The following is a 22,459-nucleotide window of genomic DNA, read 5'->3' as shown; positions in this document are numbered from 1 at the left end:
ATGAATCACGTTGACATTTAAAACCAGAACGAAGAAAAGATCCTCTATACAAGATTGAATCACGCTGCCATAAAAAAAAAAGTCAACCACTCAGTGTACAAATCTTTCAATGTTCACACGAAAAACTTTTATTTGACAGAAAACAGTTTTTATACAATCTTTAACAATTTTTTTTAAAAAAAGGGAGCATTCAAGATGATTCACTTAAAAAGACAATTACTTCATAGTGTAATATTGTCATGAGTTTATGCAAATATTAATTTTGTCAATGTAGTTGAGAAATATATTTGAAGCACCTTCACAGCTTCTTCTCCTCGAGGAGCTTCTCCCATGCAGGCATGATGTAGCCATAGATTTTCTCAATCTGCAACACAAGTAACTGTTATTTCATGTTATGTTAAACAGGCGGTATCTGTCACAGCGGAGCTAAAAGGCATTAGATGGGAAAAAATTAAAGTGTTGAGACAGTTTACCTGCTGTGACTTCTTGACTCCGTATCTAAAGAGTGTCGCCTGGTGCTCACTGTTGTGAAACAAAATGTCAAAGGTCACTTCCTGTCCCAACATGCCGTCAATGGACTGTTTCACAACACTGTAGAAATCTCTGGCCGGGAAGCAGTCGTCCAGCATGTTGTTCACCTACACAGCAAGAACATTTTTCTCATTTGTGTGGTTAACCTGCATACATCATAAACATCATTTTTTAATCACCTTGTACTTTTTTCCCAGCAGCTCAAGCGGATCCAACTTGACTTCCGATTTCAGGGCCCGGCCAAAGAGTGGGATCTTGGAGTCTGAATCTGGGAAGGAGAGTTACTTGAAAATAAAAAAAAATAAAAAATAAAAAAACTCCAGCGGATATAAAAGTGCACCCACCAATTTATCAATGTGGGTGTATTCAGAATTAACAAATGACATTCAACTCATGTTAAATTACAGTTAAGATGGTCTAGAAGGCTTTTCCTGGCATTTTGAGGAACTTTATCAGAAGCTTAAAGGTTTTGTGTGAACAATGAGCGCTATTTCCAAACGGTTCCTCGTTCCTTTCATCTTGTGCATTTCTGTTTTAGTCCAACCTACTCAAAATGAAGGCGCAAACCATATTTGATTTGTCTTGTTCAAACAGATTATCTTCGAGACTTCAGATGTTCTTAAAAGGTGGTAACAGGCAGACTTGGAGTTTTAAGTTATTAAAAATTCAGCTGTGTCAATAATCACACAAAGAATTCTTGGAATTGATTTGTGGCTACCGAGCATAAGCTTGCATTTGCCAGGTGTGTGGGGACACGGGTAGGCAGCTTTGTGCCAACACAGACTCTTATTTTTGAACTGTTAATAATTCCCGCCACCTTATCTGGCCTTCCTCAGGTGAAGCAAAACAGCCTCAAAACATGATGCCACTGCAATGCTTCACTGTTTGTGTCTGTAGGGATTTGAAGACAGGTGTGTAGATCTTTCATATCCACTTGAAGACTTTTACTACACTTTCATTATTTGCTTAAATATGACCTTATACATTTAATCAACATATAAAGTGTTGTCCATTTGCTAATCAGACAAGGATGTGTTCTGGAGCCGGTGGTTGTCCTTGATCTTTGTACGCAGAAAAGCGGCTGGCACCATCCTCCTCTCCCAGGCGTTGCCAAAACGACACCAGATAAGGAGCGGAAAGTTACCATCCCGGCCCAGGACCAGACTGCAGGGGGGAACCAGTTTTACCATGGACCCATACATATAAAAACCTCGTGTTACCAGGCAGCTTTTGTCTTCTTTGGCTATCCTGCCAGAAGACACGCGTCTCGTGTGTGCCAGATACCTAGATAAGACCCGGACGTCTGTACTGCACTTTCCTTTGTAATAAAACCATTTGCTGTTAAGTTTTTCTAATCATTGGTCATATCTTCCTCGACTCGTGAACACGCGTAGGGTCCAAACTCGGAAAATCCCGACACACTGTACCTCGGGACGTCAGGTGAGCCACATAGCGAACGCCATCCCTCTCCCCATAGTAGACAGCAAAGTGGGAGAAGTATTTGTTCCTCGGATACTCCACAATGTCTCCAGGGAACAGCTTGGGTGAGTAATGTTTCTGCAAAGACTGCACCCAAAAAAGACCCTCAAAATTGTCCTCTGCAGAAGAAAAACCAACAGGTTTATTGCTTACCTGGCCCATGAGTTCAAGCTGTCAGTACGACTGCTAATTTGTTCTGGTCCAGGGTTAAGTGGCAATGTGTAACTGTAAGTTAGAGCATGGTAACTCCACCCAACAGGATTTGTTTATGGTCACATTCGCTGCGTCTCAGCTGATGTTGTGGGTGTTTGAAGGGGACGTCCAGGGCTGAGTGCTCGTCTCACCATACAGGCAGAGACGCAGATGCTTCCTGCTAATGGCGTGAAAGAGGAAGTCACGTTTTAATTCAAAAGATAGATACCTTGTGTTCATCAAAGCATAACGCAAAGTACAACATAGCATGTTTGTATTATTCTGTTCACAAAAAACTTTTTTAGTTTCGAAAATGACATTAACACGTATCATAGGCGAGCAATGATTCAGACGTAAAGGCAACAAAATTCAAATAAAAAAAACAATCAAGATGACACATAACACACACGACAAAATTGGTAGGCATTGGTAACACTGGTCAACAACAAATTTATTAAGTTTGTAACATTTGATTGCTACAGTGACAACTGCGTAAAAATCTGACTTGAACAAGAGTGTCACGAACGGGGCTCGAGGGCGGACCCAAATGCACGACTCCAGAGACAAGGAGGCAGTACAGAGGAAACCTTTATTCGGTCCAAAGTCAGGGATCAGGCAGACAGGCCAAACAAGCAGAGGTAATAGTAACGGCAGGCTTACGAGGGTGGTCAGGGGACAGGCGTAGGTCGGTACACAGAAGCCAGAAGTCAGGCAAGCGGGAACGAGGCATCAAAGGCCACAATCTGGCGGAGGACTAGTCGTCCCCCGGGTTCTATATATACTGAGTGTAATCAGCTGGGACAAGGTGCAGGTGTGCGCCGACTAATTGACCCCTCTGTACAGGGCACTTAACCACACCTCCTGAAGTGACGTCACGCCACGTGCGCTGACGTAAGACAAACAGTAAAAATGGCAAATACAATACAATACATTCTGAACTGAGAGAGACGCCATGCTTCTGATTTCATTCAATCATTCACACGTAGCAATGTTATGCTAGCGGAGAACGTCTCATTCATTTATATGAGACGTGGATTAAAAATCAAATTTAGGGCATATCTTCGTGCAAACACAGTCTGGTTAAGCTTCTGGGCGCAAGCCAGCAAGAAATCAATACGTTTGTGCAGTCTGATCATCGCTAAATATCGCTCTACAAAGAATAAGTGTGTCAATCGTTCACACGTAGCAATGTTATGCTAGCGGAGAACGTCTCATTCATTTATACGAGACGTGTATTAAAAATCAAATTTATGGCATATCTTCGTGCAAACACAGTCTGGTTAAGCTTCGGTCGCGAGCCAGCAAGAAATACATACGTTTGTGCAGTCCGATCATCGCTAAATATCACTCAACAAAGAATAAGTGTGGCAATCGTTCACACGCAGCAGTGTTATGCTAGCGAAGAACTTCGAATTCATTTATACGAGACATGTATTGAAAATCAAATATAGGGCATACCTTCGTGCAAACATATGTGTCCCGGTTGATATTAGATGGATTTAGTTGATGATGCGGTCTTCCACAAAGTTTGATCCATCGAAGGCATTTTTCGTACTGGGTCTTCGGTTTTGGAAAGGGTACGAATTGAACTCCACCAACTAGCCTTTCAGGATACCTGTCGTCACTATTACAAAGTCCGTGACTACACCTCTTAACCATATTTTTTGTTAAATAACCCAAATACGCGATAAAACGCTAACTAAACCTATACTGGACCATGCAATGTTGTCTGAGAAAATGGCGGGAGCAAAAACGGGCTTTGGTTTATGCAGATCTCTGGCCTCTGATTGGTCAGTGACGCGGATTGCGCAGTATCCACGGAGGGGTCAATTGGCTGGCCACTCCGGCCTGGGCAGAAGGTAGGAGCATGTTAAAGAGAAACTGTCATTTTAAGATTTACTGGTGCAAAATTCTCCTGAATCAGTTGAAAAAACAAGTCACAATTTATTTATTTTTTTTTTCTGCAACCCAGTGTCACTAGATAAGGTTGCTGCATAGTCCTGTCTGTAAGTAGTTAGCGCCTGAATTTAGCTGTGACCCGAAATGGTGAGATGGTACAAGAGATTAGATCAAGTTTCACTTCACAAGTAGTCAATGGCCTGTCACTGTGATAAGTCAAGTAATGCAGTGTTTGGTTTTCATAAATACAGAACACCAGTAGGGCCAGATAATGATAAGGTTACAAAATATTACTGGCCAATGTATCTAACCTGTATGTACAGTTGTTTTAAACAATAACTGTGTTGAACAACATGAACTCTCAATCGATCCATTTCCTGAGACGTGTATCCTCAAAACGGTCGCGTGAGTGGTGGAACCTATTCCAGGTATGTTCGAGTAGGCGGGGGGACACCCTGAAATGGTTGCCAGCCAATCGCTGGGCACACAGAGACAGACAACAGTCGCACTTACAATCACACTTAGGCGCAGGTTAGAGTCTCCAATGAATGTATGTTTTTGGGATGTGGGAGGAAACTGGAGTGCCCGGAGAAAACCCACGCAGGCACGGGGAGAACATGCAAACTCCACACAGGCGGGCAGAACTGTGAGGCCAACGTTCTAAGCAGATGCGCCATAGACTCACAATCCTTATACTTCCTTTCAATGCATTGAGAAGACTGCACATGATATTAAAGATAAAAACAAAGAAAAATGAATCACTATATTACTTCACAGAAAAGAAGAATAATGTAGTGGGCTGTTTAAAAAAAATAGCAGTCTGCATTTCCTATACCTCACACATTTACTGGATAGATATAAACAACTTTTGGATTTAGCATTGCTGTAAATAACTCATTTGTAAAAACACTGTGTTGGAGCTGAATACACAGTATATTAATCATAGTAAAATTTTAAGTACGTTTCCTTTGCCTCGGCGGATGTTACATCGGGATGCAGGAAACAAGTTATTGGAAACCTATTATTTCATGATCGACGACAGATGTACGTAAAGAATGTTCGTGTTCCGGAAGCAAACAATGCATCAATTAACGCAGAAGCAGCATCTCAGCGGCTTAAATCTTTTGTTTTATCCTCTTCATATTGTTTCAGAGAAGTGATTCGAGCCCAGAATGAGTTGGAACGCAGCCCTTTTATATCATTATTCAATTAAAACTGTACTGCTTGGTTAATTAGTCCTCTCGACACAAATTCACGGGCCAATTTTTAATTATACAGTATAACACACATTGGCAAGATCTACCTAACCTCTCTTTGCTCATCGTTAAACTCTTTGTTCCCAAAGTGCTTGATTACTTTTGGAGGATTTTCTTCACTGCAACAAATAATAAAAGTCTTCATTCATCCTTATACCACTTTTTAGGTTAATTGAAGATGCTCTACGATGATGTATGATGGCGGCACCTGTTTTTAGCATGTTCAGAACACTTTATGATGTAATGTGATGTGAACTGTTATGTGATTATGTAACTACATAACATTGTATAGTCTGTTGTATAGGTATTTGTTTTTGTTTTCTTTTCTTTTACTCATGGCAATTGAGAATCTGTTCTCAACTACTTTTCCCCAGATAAATAAAGGTTAAATGACTAAATAAATTGGACTCAGTAACATTCATTTCATTAATGATGGCTCTGTTGGTTTTCTCTGATTCTACGACAGCTACTGTCAAAGTCACATTGTAAAATAATTTCTCCCTAAAACAGATTTATGTAGTGATTTATTTTAGACCGCCATTGTTTTTTAACAACCATGTATAAGATCTCATGTCTCGAGTCAAGTCACATGTCTAACTCTCAATCCAAAGTGAGTCTCGAGTCTTTTAGTATTTTGTCAAGTCACAAAAGGTCCAAACAGGCAAAGTACATAAACAAAGGCCAAGCAGACTAACTGTGTCCCTGGTTCTCTGGAGGTTGTTTGGCCCATCTGAGGTCACGTCGGGGCCCAGCCTGATCCCAGTTACCCGTGCCATGTCCGTGTTTCCTCTGATGGCGTTTGTAGTTGTCCAAGTGTCCCGTGGTATAGTCACACTCACTGCAGGCATACGGCTTTTCGCCACTGTGTCGCAGCATGTGTCTCTTCAAGTTCATGCTCTGGTTGCACGAGTAACCACAAATGTCACAGTGGAACGGCTTGGCGCCCGAGTGGATGCGCTCGTGTCGGCGCAGGTTGGCGAGGTTGCCGCATGCGTAGCTGCACGACGGGCACTGGTATGGCTTCTCGCCCGTGTGGACGCGCAGGTGCCGTTTGAGGTTGTCCAGGTGGGAGGAGGTGTAGGGGCAATGTGGACAGTGGTGAGGTTTCTCCTCAGAGTGGATATGGATGTGGCGTGCCAGAAGCTTGGAGTAATGGGACAGAAAGGGGCACAGAGGGCAGCGGTATAGCTGGCTGCCGCTCTGGCGTGACTCCGGCGGCCTAAATGGACTACTGGGACAATCAACGCCATCTTTGACCAGCGCATCCAATGAGCAGCGATGGCAAACCTAAAAACAAAACGAGCTTAAGAAAAGATTGTCGTTGCTATTCAGCTCCGTGAAGGAACAAACTTCAATACTTGGGATATTTTTCCCCCTGAAGTAACTTTAATAGAGTAATTATTTTTCAGGTAACTTTTGGGCATTTTTATGTTTATTCTCTACCTAAGCAAAGCTATGAGAAAATTGGTGGACAAAGCCCACATTGCATCGAGTTACTTATACATTGCCCCAGGCTGCACCGCTTTGTAGTTTGCCATGCATATGTCCCAAAAAATTCCTGTAGGCCTTTATTATTTATATTTTCAATTTACTTCTACTATTTCCACATCAGTCGCTGCAGAGACGACATGCTTTTTACTCAAGATTTTTTTCAACTGAAGCAAAGACTAATCTTAACGCACCTGCCTACAACTATCCTCGATGTCCTCCACGTTAACCCCCTCCAGGGTGAGGCCACAAAGCCGGCAGCGCAGCGGAAAGAGCAGGACGGGCAGTGGGCCTGAGGAAGAGCTCAGCTTGCCCTGCGCCTGCACGTAAGCAGATTCCTGGGTAACTCGTAGGGTCAGATCCGAGACAGCTAGAACGGCAGGAGAAACAAGAAATGGGGAAATCAATAGCTTTTTAAAAAAAAAAAAAAACTTTTGACCCCTGAAGGGAGATTCAATCAACGCTCTTCAATTACATTTAGACTTTTGCACATCACTTACATGCAGGAACCCAAGGAGCAATGTCTGTGTAATGGGTCGTGCAAAAATGTGCTATGGAAGGACAGATGAGCTAGTCTGAGTGTGTAGTGACTGAATAGTCTGTCAATAATTTGCAAACAGCCACCACACACAAGGAGACTTGAAGGGACACATACAGTGGCACCCAAATATAGACCACTATAGTTTCTTGGGCTGATTATTGAACAAGGACAGGAAGAAAAGCAAAAGGAATTGGCTCTCTACTTCAAATCAACGGTAAAGACACATTAGTGGAATGTCCTACAGACAGATGGAAGAGCTTGGAGCAAAACCATTCCATAAATCATGTCATCATTCTCACTGAGTCGCTATTTCGTGAAGCACTGTTTGTTCGTGGTCGACTCAGAGATGGACTCAGAGGCGGCTGCAGGTGAGCAGGATGCAGCGGTCCCTTCCTCCAGGCCAATTCCAGTGAGCCGTTGACGCGCACACGTAACGTACCGGATACGTTCAAATATTGTCACCTGGTTGAAATCTGCATACTGTCCCAACAATGTCTCCAGGAAAAAAAATATTCCTCTTCCTCTCTGTTCCACTGGCCCAACCCCCAACTCACTCATCGCACTTACTCATCCAGTCTCTATCTACATTACAGTGTATACGTAACAGTCGGATGTTTTAAAACTCTTGCAACAATCCATTTAAGACAACTGCCGGTTTGCTACCATATATTATTGTAATATAAACACAGTCTGTCACGTCATCAATGGAGTCATGAGATATGGCTTACTCAGAGTCAATGTCCCCCACCATGTTCTTTTGAAAGTGTGGCAATGGGAGATGAACTCTTTCTGACCTGGTAAAGTTTTCCAGCAGGCCCTTGAAATATGTGTGTGTGGCATCCTTCCACCATCAGGGCGAACCTATCACTCAGTGGCGATCACTTGACAGTTCTTTGCCTTTTTCTCTACACCAGGTGTCCAAGACCAACAGCTGCAAGTCCTTGATCTGGCTGGGAAACCGACTCCGGTCCAGTGCATGTTTTTTTTTTTTTTTTTTTTAATTAAACCTCTTCGTATTCTAATTGATATAATTAAACCCAGCCTAGATCGAGGTTACAAAAAAGTTCAAGTGTTTCAAGATGGTACATACTTGATTTAAGTTAAAACAAACGAACAAAAACAGACGTTGTATGTTCCAAGAATAATTTTTTTTTACATCTAAGAAATAAAAAAAATATATCAATTTTTGAAATTGAAAAAAACAATATCAGACTAATACGACCAATAACAAGAGAAGAGATTTACTCTTATCTTTGAATATATTTACCTGCCTAGATTATGTTGACAGTCATCTTCATGCTGCTTTCCAAATCTGACCAACAATTTGACAGCAGAAATTTGAAGTACGTGTGTAAATAAGTTTATTTGACAGTTTTATACCTTTTCCGCTTTTGCTCTTCAATTTTCTCATAACGGGTCTTCTACTCTCCTTGTCCTTCCTTGGCCGGTGGTTCAATGTATGCATGCGCTGGTGCCGCCGCAGATTTCCCAGGGAACTGCAGGCATAGCTGCACTGATGGCAGCGGTATGGCTTTTCCCCCGTGTGTGTGCGTGCATGGCGCTGCAAGTTGACCAGCTGGGTCGAGGCATAGGGGCATACGGGACAGCGGTATGGTTTCTGCCCGTCGTGGATGTGCATGTGCCGTTTGAGGTGATTCGAGTAACGTGAAGTGAAGGCACACAGTGAGCAGGAGTATATTTTAAGAGGAAGGTCGCCAGTTGAGCCCATTTTAGTTTCGCTCCTTTTCTTCCTGTCAGATGCACCACAGAGAGAAATGTCGGCCATTTGGTCATCTGCCACGGGTATGGACGGGATTGAGACAGAACCCGGGACACCCCCTTCACAGTTGAGACAGTAAATGCCTTCCCGAGGATCATGACCCACTGCTGACGAACCTGTGGAGAAAGGGGGCAAATGGAATGGATCTTGTAAATAGTTGTACAGAGAAGATCGAGACAGTAGCCAATGCTAATGGACAGAGTGGGAACCAGACCTCTATCATTCGATTTACATGCAACCTTCTATTCCGATTATAATCAGTTTAGAAGCCTAAACCGAATGAAAATGCTCCATATAAATGACTCAATTGGAATAAACGGGCCAAATCTCAATGGAATTTCATTTGGTTTGGTGTCACACGGTTGGAATGTTTCCAAGAGTTCGGAAAAGATGTCTGCGGATGCTCCGTCTTGGCATAAAAGCGCAGCAATGTCATCGTTTAAGCATGGCGTAAATATGGAAGAGCGCAACATAAACATCATTGGATTAGGGGTTGGTAGCAGTGTTACATCTCCCTTCCAGGCAACTGACCTCATGTAACATATTTGTTTCAACTAACATTTCACACATTGAAACTAAGGCTAGAATCTTCATTGAAGCTAATTCTCACGTTTTCTTAATGGATTTGTCACATAACAGAAATGTGTGTCTATTAGTGTCTAGTGGCTTTTAACACCTGGACATATGTGGGACGTCATGGTGAAATGCCCTCGAAGGCGATAAAATACAACCTGAGATGAAGTGATCTTACCAAGATCCAAGCCTGTGTCACAGAGAAGCTGACCACAGCCTTTACACGAGAGGAATGGTGGGACTGCTGTGCCTGTTAGCCCTGAAGGTTCGTCTTGCACACGGAGAGAAAACACTGTCATACCTGACCGCGCCACAAAGAACACTTTCAAGAAAGGCCTTAAGAGTGGGAATGTGTGCGTGTGTGCTTGTAACTGACCAGAATCTCCATCCAGACACATGATTGGAGAGTTGTCAAATTCCAACTCTCCACTCAATAGAATGCCACCATCCAGGACCAGACATCCCTGGTTGTACGATACACTGCCATCCCCTAACTCCACTGGCAACAAAACATGCAAATCCTGTTACAACCTAGCACTGGGCCCATTTCAAGACTCAGGAAGAAGCACATCGACCTTGTGGGCAGCTCTAAAGGCGTCGGCAGTGAGGTTTATACACTGTGTAGACGCACAGCCAAGCAAGCCCGACCTGCTCAATGTGTAAACGCTTTGAGAGCACTTTTGCTGCAAATTGCCGCTGTATAAATAGTTTAATGACGTGACACAGGAAGTCTGAGAGGAGGTAGAGGAAATCAATGAAGGTGTGTTTAATAAAGAAGAGGAAGAGCAGAGTTGGGGAGGAACACACTACATTTTCTCAGTTAAATGAACTCAAGTAGCATTTTGGATGAATTGTACTTAGAGTAGTTTTAATGTAAGATACTTATTATTATAGTATTTATGTCAAGAAGAAAGTACTTTTACTGCTTTACATTGCTCAACATGAAACCTGTTAGCCGTAGGTGTGATTGCGAGTTCAAATGCTTGTTTGCTTCTATGTGCCTGGCTGGCAACCAATTCAGGGTGTACTGTATCTCGCTTCCTGCCTGAAGATCGATGGGTTTGACGACACTTGAGCTTTAAAGTGCGACTGTCATGAAATGGATGATTTTTGGTATATTAATGAAAAACCCACAGCCAATTTGGTCCCATGTGTTTTTTCACCACAAAACATGATTTTGACGTATAGAGCTTTTTGTAACTCCCGCCATGAAAATCCGCTCGAGGGATTTGTTTTCGAGAAGAAGCAGGAAGTGACGTAAAGGACAGCGGCGCCCCCTAGTGGACTCGTTTGTTTTACCTCCGGGAAGGTAGCTTGTTGTTCCTTCATGTTAGCCAAAATGCCGGCTCATTGCATTGCTGGACATTGCTTGAACACTCGGGAGAATGGAATTCCCCTTCATAAGTTTGAAAGAGACCCTGTTCGTTGTGAAAAATGGGATTGCACGGGTGCAGAGGACGAGAGCTTCGTGGTTTCCAAATAACAGGTAGGTGTGTATACAGCTACTAAAAAAAAAATAGTTTGGGGCGGACCACGTAATCGGTCTCTCTCATAACGTAACAAAAGATCCGCGTATGAAATGTGTCGATGTGCGCGTCACCCAGCCAACAATGTCTCACTTAGCCTCGTCTCGATAGTGTTCATCGCGTACTGCGGTGGTTGTGAACAACCCTCTAAAAGCAGCACGCCTCGGCTCCATTATATGCCACCACGGCGGCGAAAATCAGCCACACCGGCTGAGGCTCCGCGTTTGGCGGTCACAGCTTCTGCGAAGGCTGCGAGTCGGGCTTTGCGACGGGGGCGGCTCTGAAGAACCCAGCTGAGAATGCGTTATACTCAGTCGCATGTGCGCACAAAGCGCCCTGGCTCGACTGTGTTGCTCCGTACTGCGGCGTCTGTGAACACCCCCCCTAAAGCAGCACGATTCGGCTCTGTCATAAACCACACCGGCCGGCTGTGATGAGCTGCGATGCCTCATCTCCGCCGCGGAAGTGGATCGGACGGGGATGCGGTTCGGCTGTGATCATTTGAATATGGCTCGAAACAATAGTGTAATATTGCCCTGAGGGCTCGAAAACAATAGTGTTATATTGCCCCGGTAACTTCACTCGGTTGTGTGGTATTATCCTTTTCGAAGAGCTTCGGTGTCAGAAGGGGCGTCGGAAAAATCCGAATATCTCTGTTGTTCGGCTTCCATAGTAGTAGGCACTGCGCGTTTTCAACGGCGGAAGTGACAATGACGTAAAGGACAGAAGACGCAACCAATATGGCAACCACTTGTATGTCGAGCGACACTCATTTGCTGACGCACAATCCGCTCACATTTATTTTTTCCTATAGACATTGAAGTGAATACTGTTACATTATTTTTCATTACAATATCTATTTTAGAAGGTTTATAGGGATGACAGTCCCACTTTAATACACTACTGGGCCACTCTACACACTTCTGAGAGAGAGTTAAAGTTGGAAACAATTTTGTGTAATAATAAACAGCTTCAATTCACTGTTGCTTTTCAGGCAAAGAAAAACATTACGCCAACATTCCAACCTGCTTGTACAAAAAAAAGTCGAAACATTAAAAGGTAACATGCAAGGAGGACGAGATGAAGAAAAACGATGGTGGAGGAGACGTGGGGGTCAGGTACGGAAGTGGAAACAGGAAGTGTCAAGGACGGACGTTGAAGTCAGGATGCGATAAGACACACAAACAGGAGGAAGAGCAAACAAAGTCAAGAATTAAGTTGGGCCAGTCTAACACACATGTTACCGCTCTATTTACCAAAGGTAAAACAAAACGAAAAAAAAAATCCTAGAATAACACAAGTTACCCCAAAATATCATTTCAATTGCCTTACTTAGTTGAAAAACGCACACACAAAGAAGGCAAAAAGCAGGACAAAAACTCACTTTTGACAGGCTGAGGGTTGGACTGCTTCCTCCGCGGCATTTTCGCCTCCTCCTCGCCTGGTTCCTGTGCGGGCTTCGGTTGGACAGCTCCAAAGTTACACGGGTACATACAGCCAAGGGTTCGGTCGGTCACTTCTCCTATCTGGCCGCGAGCTAAGGGTTCAGTCGGTCACTTCTCCTATCTGGCCGCGAGCTAACTGCGTCCCATCGCCAACATCGACATCGTCATCGTCGTCGTCATCTCCTTCCCTTTCCTCCAAGTGAGCGACTAACAAGTCATTGTTGAGCGAAACACAACAGCGCCGGCCTCACAAATGTTATCTTCTTGACTCTTTGCACAAGGTGCCAAGGGCCAAATTTCAAAGAGTACAACCCTTTCAAATAGCTCTTCTCTAGACACTGCTCGAACGGAGCCATATTGCTCACTAAACAAGCACCACAAGTTCCATACAACATGCAAGCATTTAAATAAATGGACTTTTGTGGCAGAGAGCCATGTGTCCCCGCAATGTTGTCACGGAGAAACAGTCCCTGTCACAAAAAGTGTCACCCACCACACAGTTGAATGACTTGCGGTGACGTCACTGAAGACTGGTTTAGCGGATTGTGGCTCTTGTTGTCTCCCCGTCGTCACTGCAAACGAATCGCCACACACATCGGCCGCAAGACTCTTCTAAAGGTGACGAGTGGGACCCTTAAAGGCACCATATTCTTTCATTGTCTAACAAGGAGCTGAGTGGGAAATTTCAGGTCAGGTATTTGATGCTAATGTAGATTATCATTGCTGGCTCAGTGATTTGTGCTAGCACATTTGACATGATACAGCAGGGGTGTCAAAATCATTTTTCTCGCAGGCCGCATTGTAGTTCCGGGTTCCCTCAGAGGGCCGTTGTGACTGTGAAACAATAAAAATATTTAATCATCTCATCATAATCACGTCATCAATTTATGAATTAGTTTTGGAATCAAAAATCAAGGGCAATTTGTTTTTCAATTGGTAACAAAAATGCTTGTAATATCTCAACTTCATCATTTATGATAATGACATTTTGAAATTTTGGTACAGATTTTGCAAGAATTGACACTCTCAATTTGGCTCCGCGGGCCACATAAAATCATGTGTGATAGTTTCTGTCTGGCCGTTGCCTGAAAATGGCAGATCTTCATTCAGCCTAGATTCTGAGTCATAAGAGGACAATCTGAGTGTTGTGGTGGTATTATGCAAATTAGCCAAATTGTGGCATCACAATTTGACAAATCTGAACAAAAACAGCATGCCCATTGACATATATTAAAAATTAGGTAGCTCATACCTGGTTGTTTGATGTTTACATTTTATGGGTGCTCTTGCACTCAAGAGACCCAACATTTTGTCCACAAGCAAGAAGAAAATCGAATTTTATTTATTTTTTTTTTTTTTAATACCACTAGGTAAACCAGCCTGGCTAATCGATATGCATACGTAGCGACATGTTAGGAAATTGATTGTCACCATTAAAGGAAATAGCGCGTGACTCATGTTTCCATTGAAATAAAGAAAAAAAACACAGCTTTTATGCATTGTAGTATTTGTTTGCCAATGTCTGCCCAAATGTGGATACTTAAGCCCACTTCTAAATTGAGAAAATATCCTGCAGTAAATTGTAATTGTTTTGCTGTTGTTTTGGCTGTGCCTATTAGCCCACATTACCCCTATTTGTCACAAGTAACTGTAAAACATGAATCCGTTGGGCTACGTGCTAATCTCACACAGTACACACATACGCTAATGTAAGAGATAGATTTTCTGAGCCGCTTATCCTCACAAAAGTCGCGTGACTGCTGGAGCCTATCCCAGCTACCTCCGGTCAGGAGGCGAAGTCCACGGTGAACTGGTCCAGCCAATCACAGGCCTCATAGAAACAACTTTTCACACCCACGTGCAATTTTAGAGCCTCCAAAGAGTGCATGTTTTTGGGACGTGGGAGGAAACTGGACTGCCCGGAGAAAACCCACGCACGCACGGGGAGAAGATGCAAACTCCACACAGGCGGGGCTGGGATTTGAACACCGGTCCGCAAAACTGTGAGGCAGATGCTCCACCGTGCCACCAATATCAGAGATTGCATTCACATAATTTAACATTTGTCATGCTCCAATTAAAAATAATAACAATCACTGTCACTCAGCATTTGCTCAATAATTGCTCAATGTTTTTTTTCACTGAGTACTTTTTATGGTTATTCAATTTTTTGGGGGAGGACTGCTTTTTACTTTAACGTGAGTGACATTGTTATCAAGTAACAGCACTCTTAATTTGAGTACGATATTTGGCTATTCTACTCACTTTTGTAGAAGATTACATTTGAAAAACAATAAATTCAGGTAATTTTTTAAAACCATTTATTTAATGCACAGCAATATTTTTCTTTTAATACAAATAAATACTCCAAACCTGTTTAATTTCTGGAATTTGCACATTTAGAGACCAAAAAATGTCTATTTGTCTTGACTCAACGATGTCCACTTGTCCATCTATCCATTTTCTATACCACTTGTCCTCATTAGGGTAATTGGCTCTTAACCCCCCGGCAGTCAATGGCACCACACATCTGTTTTCTGCGCAATTTGTCTATGATTGACTATGCCACTTGGCTTCCTGCTGTGCCCTCCAGGCGGCGAGCACCTCGTCGTCGGGCCCCTCGGCAGCCGCTCGAGCTCTGATCCTCTGCCGAGTTTGGGCGATAAAGGTCGCAACGTCCTCTTCCTCATCATCACCATCCGTTTCCTGTCCTCCTCTTACTGTATTGTTGCATTTGTATTGTGAATGGTTTGTGAAGTTTCTCCTGGAGCTGTGGTCATTTCTCTCATCATCCTTGCCGTATGACCTCCTGCCTTGACTGTGGTCGTTGTCGATGCTGGAATATTCCACTTCATCAGCAGATGGATTCATGTGCCTCTGGGTTAGGTATGCGGAGGTACCACCGTATGTTTTGTCATAGTCCTCGCTGGCACATGAGGCCCTGCGGCTACAGAAGTCAAACTGGGAGGCAGAGCCATCAATGTCATCATAGGGATCCTCTTCTGCACTGGAGGCTGATTTTCTTGGAGGAGGCCTGACACTTTTGAGCCACTCGTCAACGCTGGTGTTCTTATCACTCTCAAGAGCCGGGTTTAGGTTCAAACATCCAGAGAGGCCAAATGTCTTCACAGGTTTCTGCTTTTTCTTCTTTGTTTCTTCAAAGAATTCATCCTTCCTTTTCTCCTCTGCTTCATCTTCATCCTCCTTTGGTTTCTTTTTCTTGTACAAAGTGCTGCGCTTGTTGTCCTCCATGATTTTCTTCTTCTCATAGGTCGCCATCTTGCCTCTCATTTCAGACTTGATCTCCTTGTCAATGGCATCCAATTTTCCCAGGTTGACCTGGTCTTGGAAGAGGCTGAACAGAGGGACACTGGTGGTGGTGATTTTGTTTTTCTTGCCTTCCAGGACAGAGCCTTGTGCACTGACACCACTGTAGCCACTGCCCGACAGGACAGACGATGTCCGGTCACGAGCTTGCGACGTGCTACTGGAGTAGGCCTGCCGACTCAACACGGATGTTTTATCGTCATCGCCACCACGGCCTGAAATCACACTTGTTGGTGCACCAAAGCTCAGCTCCGATCCTGCAAGTGACGGAGGAGGCAGGCTCATTTCGCTCTGCTTCTGTTTAATGGTTTCAGTGACTACATTGGCGATCCAATTCTGGATACTGGCCAGGTTTACCATTGGTTCTCCCGAGGCACCCTGGACGGTCGGAACAGATGAGATTGGAGCTGGTTGTAGGTTAGAGTGTGTTGATCTTGTACCACAGGCCTGTGACGCAGATGATCGCACAGATGATTGTCCGCTGATCATAGATGTGTTGTCATCATTAATGACGGTGGGAGGTCCGGTGATTCCAGCTCCAGCCCAGAAGGCGGAGAGGGGTATCGTTGCACCGCTTACACAGCTGTCGTTCTCCCAGCCACACATGGACTGACTCTCTTCTAAAGTTTTTTTGGAACGCTCCAGAATCTCCTCTCGCTTCTGTCTCCGTTTGATGGCTGTAGAGTCCTCTCCCCGACTCAGCTCTAGAATCTCTTCCATATTTTCCTCCCCGAGTCGCCTCTGCTGCCTCCGTTTCCAAGCCTGATATGCTGTCAGGTTGACATCTTCGAAGGAGGGCGTCGTTGCTTCGACGCCATTACTTTTCTCATCATCACCAGCAGAACTTTTCTCTCCATCCTCACGATCTTTCTTGTTCCATCCAAAATGAATTCTCTTGACCCGCCAGCGCTCCAAGGGTGTCATCTTCTCCTTGTTCTTCTGACAGAAATTGTACATGGACGTAGTGTCTGACAGGATGCTCTCCATCTCGTCATCAATCTTATTTTTTCTCTCTTGTTCTTGTGTTTCATCACTCTCATCGCCTTCCCCATTGTCCTTTTTTCGATACCGTGCAGAGGCCTCTTCCTCAATCTCTCGCAGTCGCTGCTTCCATAGGTCAGCGTAACTTGTGCAGCTCGAGGTGGACGCAGCATCCATCGGAGGTCGTGTGTTGCGACGCTTCAAACGTTCCTTTAGGGCACGCACATCTTCACTGGTGACGCTCTCCACATCAGCATCTGCCCATTTGTTGGATGCCCCATCCTCCTCATCACTGTTCAGCTGTGCCTCCCACCACTCATCACTTTGGTATTGCTCATTCCTGCGCTGCCACTCGTGGATCATTTTATCCAGACAGTCTTCATCCTCGCCACCTTCCCCGATTCCCACCTGCTCAGGGAGGAAAGATTTCTCTTCAACACCAAATGAAGGTTGCGTTTCATGCGGTCTGATGGATCCACTCCGGAGCTCCTCAGCAGCTGCAGAAGTGGCCACGCTGCTCATCACACTTGTGCCATCCTCCTCCTCTTCCATCATGATGGAATTTGCTTTTACTTCCATCATGCTTTGCGCTTCCTCCGGATCAGTCTCATTATCTTCACTCCCCGTGCCAAAGATACGAGCACGCGTGCGTGCATCGATAACAGAACACTGGCTGAGTGTGTCGTCCTCATCACGCTCCTCCAGCAGATCCTCGTTGAGCTGTCGCAGTTGTTTAAGGAAACCTTCATTGGGATTGATCGGCCGCTTTTTCCTCATGGCTGTCAGTGCTTCCATGATGGTCATGTGCTGGAAGATCATCAGGTAGGATGCCACCAGGACAGCTGAGCGACTGACGCCCATCATGGAAACCACCACAACTTTGCCTGCAAAAAAAAAAAAAAGGCCAACATAGTCATGTTCTGTCTGAGGTTTTTTTCTTCTTCTGTCATTTCCCCCTGTGCTTCACTTAGTTTCCCTATAGGGGGTGCAGGGAGTAGTTGAGGGAGGGGGTCCACAACATAAAGCAATCGGAATCAACTCCCAAGCCACACCAAGCTGGGTCATTCCTTTCTGGTAGTTGTTAGTGTGTGTGTTTCTGTCTTGCTTCTGTATTTGATTCTTCTTTGCTGGATGTGTTTTTTTTTTTTTTGCGCCACTGTTTTTTTCAGACAATATTCCCTGCTTTGTTCCTTCCACTTTAGTACCCATTTGTTTGTAATTTGTGACTTTTCTTCCTATGAAGTCATAACACGTTATGTGTAAGCCTGTTCTTTTGGTGGTTTAAGTACATTTTTTCCCCCATCTTAGTTTGTTGTTTTAGTTTTTTTTACTTTTCCCTTCTAGTTAGTTGTACTATTTGTTACCAGAATTCTTATGTTTTACAGAGGCACCCTTGGAACCTTTTCTGCAATCAAAATCTTAAGTAATCACTAGGTTCAGTAGTCACTAGGTTTTAAAAATAAGGGGGTGGAAGCACTGAGGCTTTCCTTTCAATTTCTCCCCCCAGCCAAAAAAAGCTTCAAAGCTTCAAGGTTTCAGTGCTGGTGTCATCTGGTGGACAACTGAAGCCATAGCAACCTCTAAATAGCCCAACTGAAGCAGGCCTGGTTATTCATGACCAGTAAAAGTTGAGAAAAGTCTGAATGGTCAGTGAAGTGTTCCTCTAATTGGAGGGACAAAATAAGATGAGGCAGGACTTTCAATCTCCCACAATCCTCCCTACCCCGTTGGACCAAAGCCCAATGTAAAACCACCTGTGAACCTTCGTGGCTTACCCATACTGTGGAGGGTATCAGTGATGGTTTTCTGAACAGTTGTCAAGTCTGGAGTCTTCCATGTATTGGACCCAATGAAACCATTCAACCAAACTGTAGTAATTTAATAACACCTTGGGAAACCTGTGCAGGTGCTTTGAGGTTAGTAGATGATAGCCATGCAACAGTAAAACGTTTCTTCACAGAATTAAATTTTTTTTAATTCTCGATTTTCTGCGTTTTATGACCTGGAAGCCCAAATTATATAAAAATAAACAAATACTTGAAACTGTTTAAATTGTGGGCCCTGAATATACTGTCTAACCTATGAAAGTTTAGCAATTGTGGAAATAAGCTTTTCCATGATATAAAATGTGTTGTGTGTGTGTGTGTGTGTGTGTGTGTGTGTGTGTGGTGTATATATATATATATACATGTATGTAATAAAATTAAAAACTACCAATACATTTAGGGAGGCTTTAGAAATTTTTGAGGGTTATGAAGCCCCCCTAAAATACGCCTAACGACGCCACTGCCTCCAATGCTCTATTGCTGCTATGAGGTCCAACCAGTCACAAACCGTAATGAACAGTGAGATCCACCTTCATTTTTTCTTTTTGTATCGCTTATCCTCACTGGGTTCATGGTTGTGCTGTAGCCTATCCTAGCTGAGTTTGGGTACAGGGCAGTGTACACGCTGAATTTGTCACCAGCCAATCGCAGGGCACATAGAAACCATTACCATTAACACCTCGGGGCAATTCAATTCAGTTAACCAACCATGCATGTTGTGGGGATGTGGCCGGAATGCCGATCTAATCCCCGACCTTTCTATATGTATAGGTATTACATAGTCTCCCTGTGATCTGAGTTTTTGCAAAGTACTCCAGCTTCCTCCCACATTCCCCAAATATACATTAAAACAACTGCAGGGTTCCCTCATTATTCCCTGCACGAATCCTGAAAATCCACAGATAATTGTAACATATTTTTGCAACCATAAGGCGTACTTAAAAGTCTTAAATTTAGTCCAAAATGGCCAGCGTGCCTTATGTGTGCACCGAGTTTCAAAATCTGTAAATACTTTTTGTGTGATTGCTTAAATGAAGTACAACCAAACATGATAGTTCCATAGATAGCATGTAAACTAACATGTATGTTAGCATGCACGTATGTATGTTACCACATGGTAGGGCTCACGGGACAGTGAGAAACAATTGTAATTTTACATACGTCACCAGAAGTCTCAATCATTTCTTCAGTCATTGTTTTATTAGTTTTACTATTTGCTAGTTATGCTATTTTGTTTGCTGTGTTGAGATGATTTTAGTTGGCACCGTGAGTGTGAACAACATGTTGACTAATGACTTGCCTGTACTGTCAGTGTGTAGGGAAATATACGTTTGTATTGTTTTCATATGTAAAATTGTGATTGTTCCTCACTGCCTCATGAGCGAGTGCCATTTCTCGCCCAAAGTCAACCAACCACATCTTTAATAAGAATGTGTAGCATAGATAATTTCAACATTATCTATTATTCATTAGATTATCTATGCTTTGACAACATTGATATTTCAGTGCAATTTTATGCAATGTGAAGCTCTTTGAGCCTTAGAGATCTGTGTGAGTTTTCTGTGTTCCATTGGCTCTGCTGATGAAGTGATTGTAAATGTTTAAGTGAGCAGTGGTCAAAACCAACTCTGTGACTGAAATGGATATTTTTCCAGGAAAACTCATCACGTTCTTTTTTTTTTTTTTGCTTCATCGGTGAGGAGTTTGCGCTCACCTTTGTGGGTCAGTAAAGCCTCGTCCAAGAACTCAGCGGTGGGCCGAAAGTGTGGAGAGATGTCGACGTCAGGGAAGTCATCTACTTCAACGCCCATGTAATGGACACCCATCCCGCTATAGAAAGCCTCCCCGGTGTAGACACCTGTGCCGTGCGCAGTGTTCAGGATGTGTGTGATGCCCATTCGCTTCAGCCGGGCCTTGTTGACGGCAACAGATCTGGTGACAAAAAACACGCACAACATGCAGATTGCTGGAGCATTAAACACACTCGATTTGCAACTCCCACACTGACGGCATATTGTTTAGAATTATGAAATGGTCAAGTAAGAGCCACGTGTCAATTAAATAAATTCCAATTTCTATGGTAAGCTTCTATCATTGAAAATTCTGTGCATTTTCAAAGCCCAGCATCCTTTTCGGATCATTGAGCGTGATTTCCTGTGATGGGAAAGACATGGAGTGAAAAGAGATGTGTGACACTGACTTTTCAGCGATGAATATGTTTGGCCACACTTCATCCACAGGTCTGCTGGGGGCCTCCAGGCGGTCCTGAACCATCGCTCTCTGGATGTCCAGCACGCAGGGTGTGTTGTAGGGGCTGCGGTCATCAATCATGTCCCGCACTCTGTTGTAGAGGTCCTCCACCATCAGCTGCTCTGCGGTTTCAAGCATGGACTCAGGGATCGACTCAGCGCGGACACCTCGAGGCGGCAATTCTGGGAATGACAGAAAAGCGGAGTTTCTTTTGAACGGGTTTGACTGAATAACATTTAAAAGCTCAGTTAGAGATGATTCTTAAGTGTCACAAAGCCATTTTTATATTCATCCCTCCAATGTTCAATTCGATTCAGGACAGACAAGCTTATCCGTATGCAATGGTTGACTGCCAGATCATCTCACTCAAGTCATCCGCTCAACTCATTAGGTGATGGAGGAATCCAGACAGTCGCCTGCATCGAGTTAATTGGCTCATTTGACACAAATCATATTCCTCTTCAGATTTACTGGGATCGCAGCAGTTTAATAGGAAATCCATGTTTTATCTGATGGCCTTTTAATTATCTTCCTGCTGCTTGTGCTGTGCGTTGACGTCCTGCTGGGAGCTGAAATGGTCACCGTGGGAGCTCTAGTCGCGAATAATCAATGTGAACACTGACAGAACTTGTAAAGCTTTCTTGATTCTTTCAACTTCAGAGGATCTGGTTCAAAAAAAAATCTTTAAATAGTTCAGGTGGTATCCTTTGGTGGACAACTTGGAGACCGCTGTGCTGATCAAATAAGAAAAAAAAATCTTACACTTGTTGCCTGATGTGAGTATCAAACCATGTCTCACCCTCATTGATGATCTTCTTGGCGGCGATGGCAGATGACAAATGGATGGGCTCCATGAAAATACTGGTGGCATCTGAGCCCGAGATGGCAGAAAATCTGGACCCTGACATCATAGAGAGGCTGGAAATGGTACAGACCAAGTTATCCAGGATCAAGCATACCTTGGCTTGAAGTGTTAAAAAAAAAAAAAAACATTACCTGGGTGACGAACACCGCATGTAACGAGACTGAATCCCCTGGATGCGACTCTCCACGTCGTCACCATCCGGCACGGTTTGATCCTCGTGATCTCTGGCAGATGCCATATCAACCCTGCCGATCGCCTGCTGTTCAGTCAAGCCTGAGTCCTGCTGAACTACCCCTAGCCCCAAAAAGATGAAAAAGCTTTTTCGTTTGTGAAAATACTAATAAAGTAATAAAAGCAGAAAATAAAAAGTTCAATTGATACTTGCTTCAACAGCAATATAACACAACCCAAAACACAACAAAATCACTCTAATTCAGTTATTCCCAGCAAATATGTATCAAGGAAGTAATCTAATTTCAATTCATCGGTCTCCAAAAGGT

General features: G+C 43.7%; 2 protein-coding genes and 1 long non-coding RNA gene across 7 annotated transcripts; 1 reads left to right on the top strand and 2 right to left on the bottom strand.

Moving 5' to 3' along the window:
- Positions 1-125: 125 nt before the first annotated feature.
- On the bottom strand, positions 126-6,035 carry plaat1l (phospholipase A and acyltransferase 1-like). Its single transcript, XM_061832163.1, has 6 exons — positions 2,863-6,035; positions 2,164-2,383; positions 1,959-2,097; positions 711-799; positions 474-638; positions 126-364 (listed from the first exon to the last, which is right to left on the bottom strand). The coding sequence occupies exons 2-6, from the start codon at positions 2,170-2,172 to the stop codon at positions 299-301; spliced, it is 468 nt and encodes a 155-aa protein (XP_061688147.1). The 5' UTR covers positions 2,173-2,383; positions 2,863-6,035; the 3' UTR covers positions 126-298.
- Positions 6,036-13,214: 7,179 nt separating this feature from the next.
- On the top strand, positions 13,215-22,097 carry LOC133507288 (uncharacterized). Of its 5 annotated transcripts, XR_009796790.1 has the most exons (5): positions 13,292-13,399; positions 20,500-20,655; positions 21,085-21,313; positions 21,412-21,485; positions 21,560-22,097. It is a non-coding gene; the product is annotated as an uncharacterized LOC133507288 (long non-coding RNA). The 5 variants fall into 5 exon arrangements; XR_009796789.1 differs by having other exon boundaries at positions 13,215-13,328; positions 20,545-20,655; positions 21,412-22,097; XR_009796786.1 differs by having other exon boundaries at positions 13,229-13,328; positions 20,548-20,655; positions 21,412-22,097.
- dusp27 (dual specificity phosphatase 27) lies at positions 13,398-22,239 on the bottom strand. The gene is made up of 5 exons (XM_061832176.1): positions 22,091-22,239; positions 21,894-22,012; positions 21,045-21,276; positions 20,559-20,776; positions 13,398-17,902 (listed from the first exon to the last, which is right to left on the bottom strand). The coding sequence occupies exons 1-5, from the start codon at positions 22,195-22,197 to the stop codon at positions 15,261-15,263; spliced, it is 3,318 nt and encodes a 1,105-aa protein (XP_061688160.1). The 5' UTR covers positions 22,198-22,239; the 3' UTR covers positions 13,398-15,260.
- Between the last annotated feature and the right edge of the window lie 220 nt (positions 22,240-22,459).

This window comes from Syngnathoides biaculeatus, chromosome 2, assembly GCF_019802595.1.
Source record: "Syngnathoides biaculeatus isolate LvHL_M chromosome 2, ASM1980259v1, whole genome shotgun sequence".
Lineage (NCBI taxonomy): Eukaryota > Metazoa > Chordata > Actinopteri > Syngnathiformes > Syngnathidae > Syngnathoides > Syngnathoides biaculeatus.
Note: the sequence above shows the minus strand (reverse complement) of the source record. Positions and strands in the feature narration are given on the sequence as shown.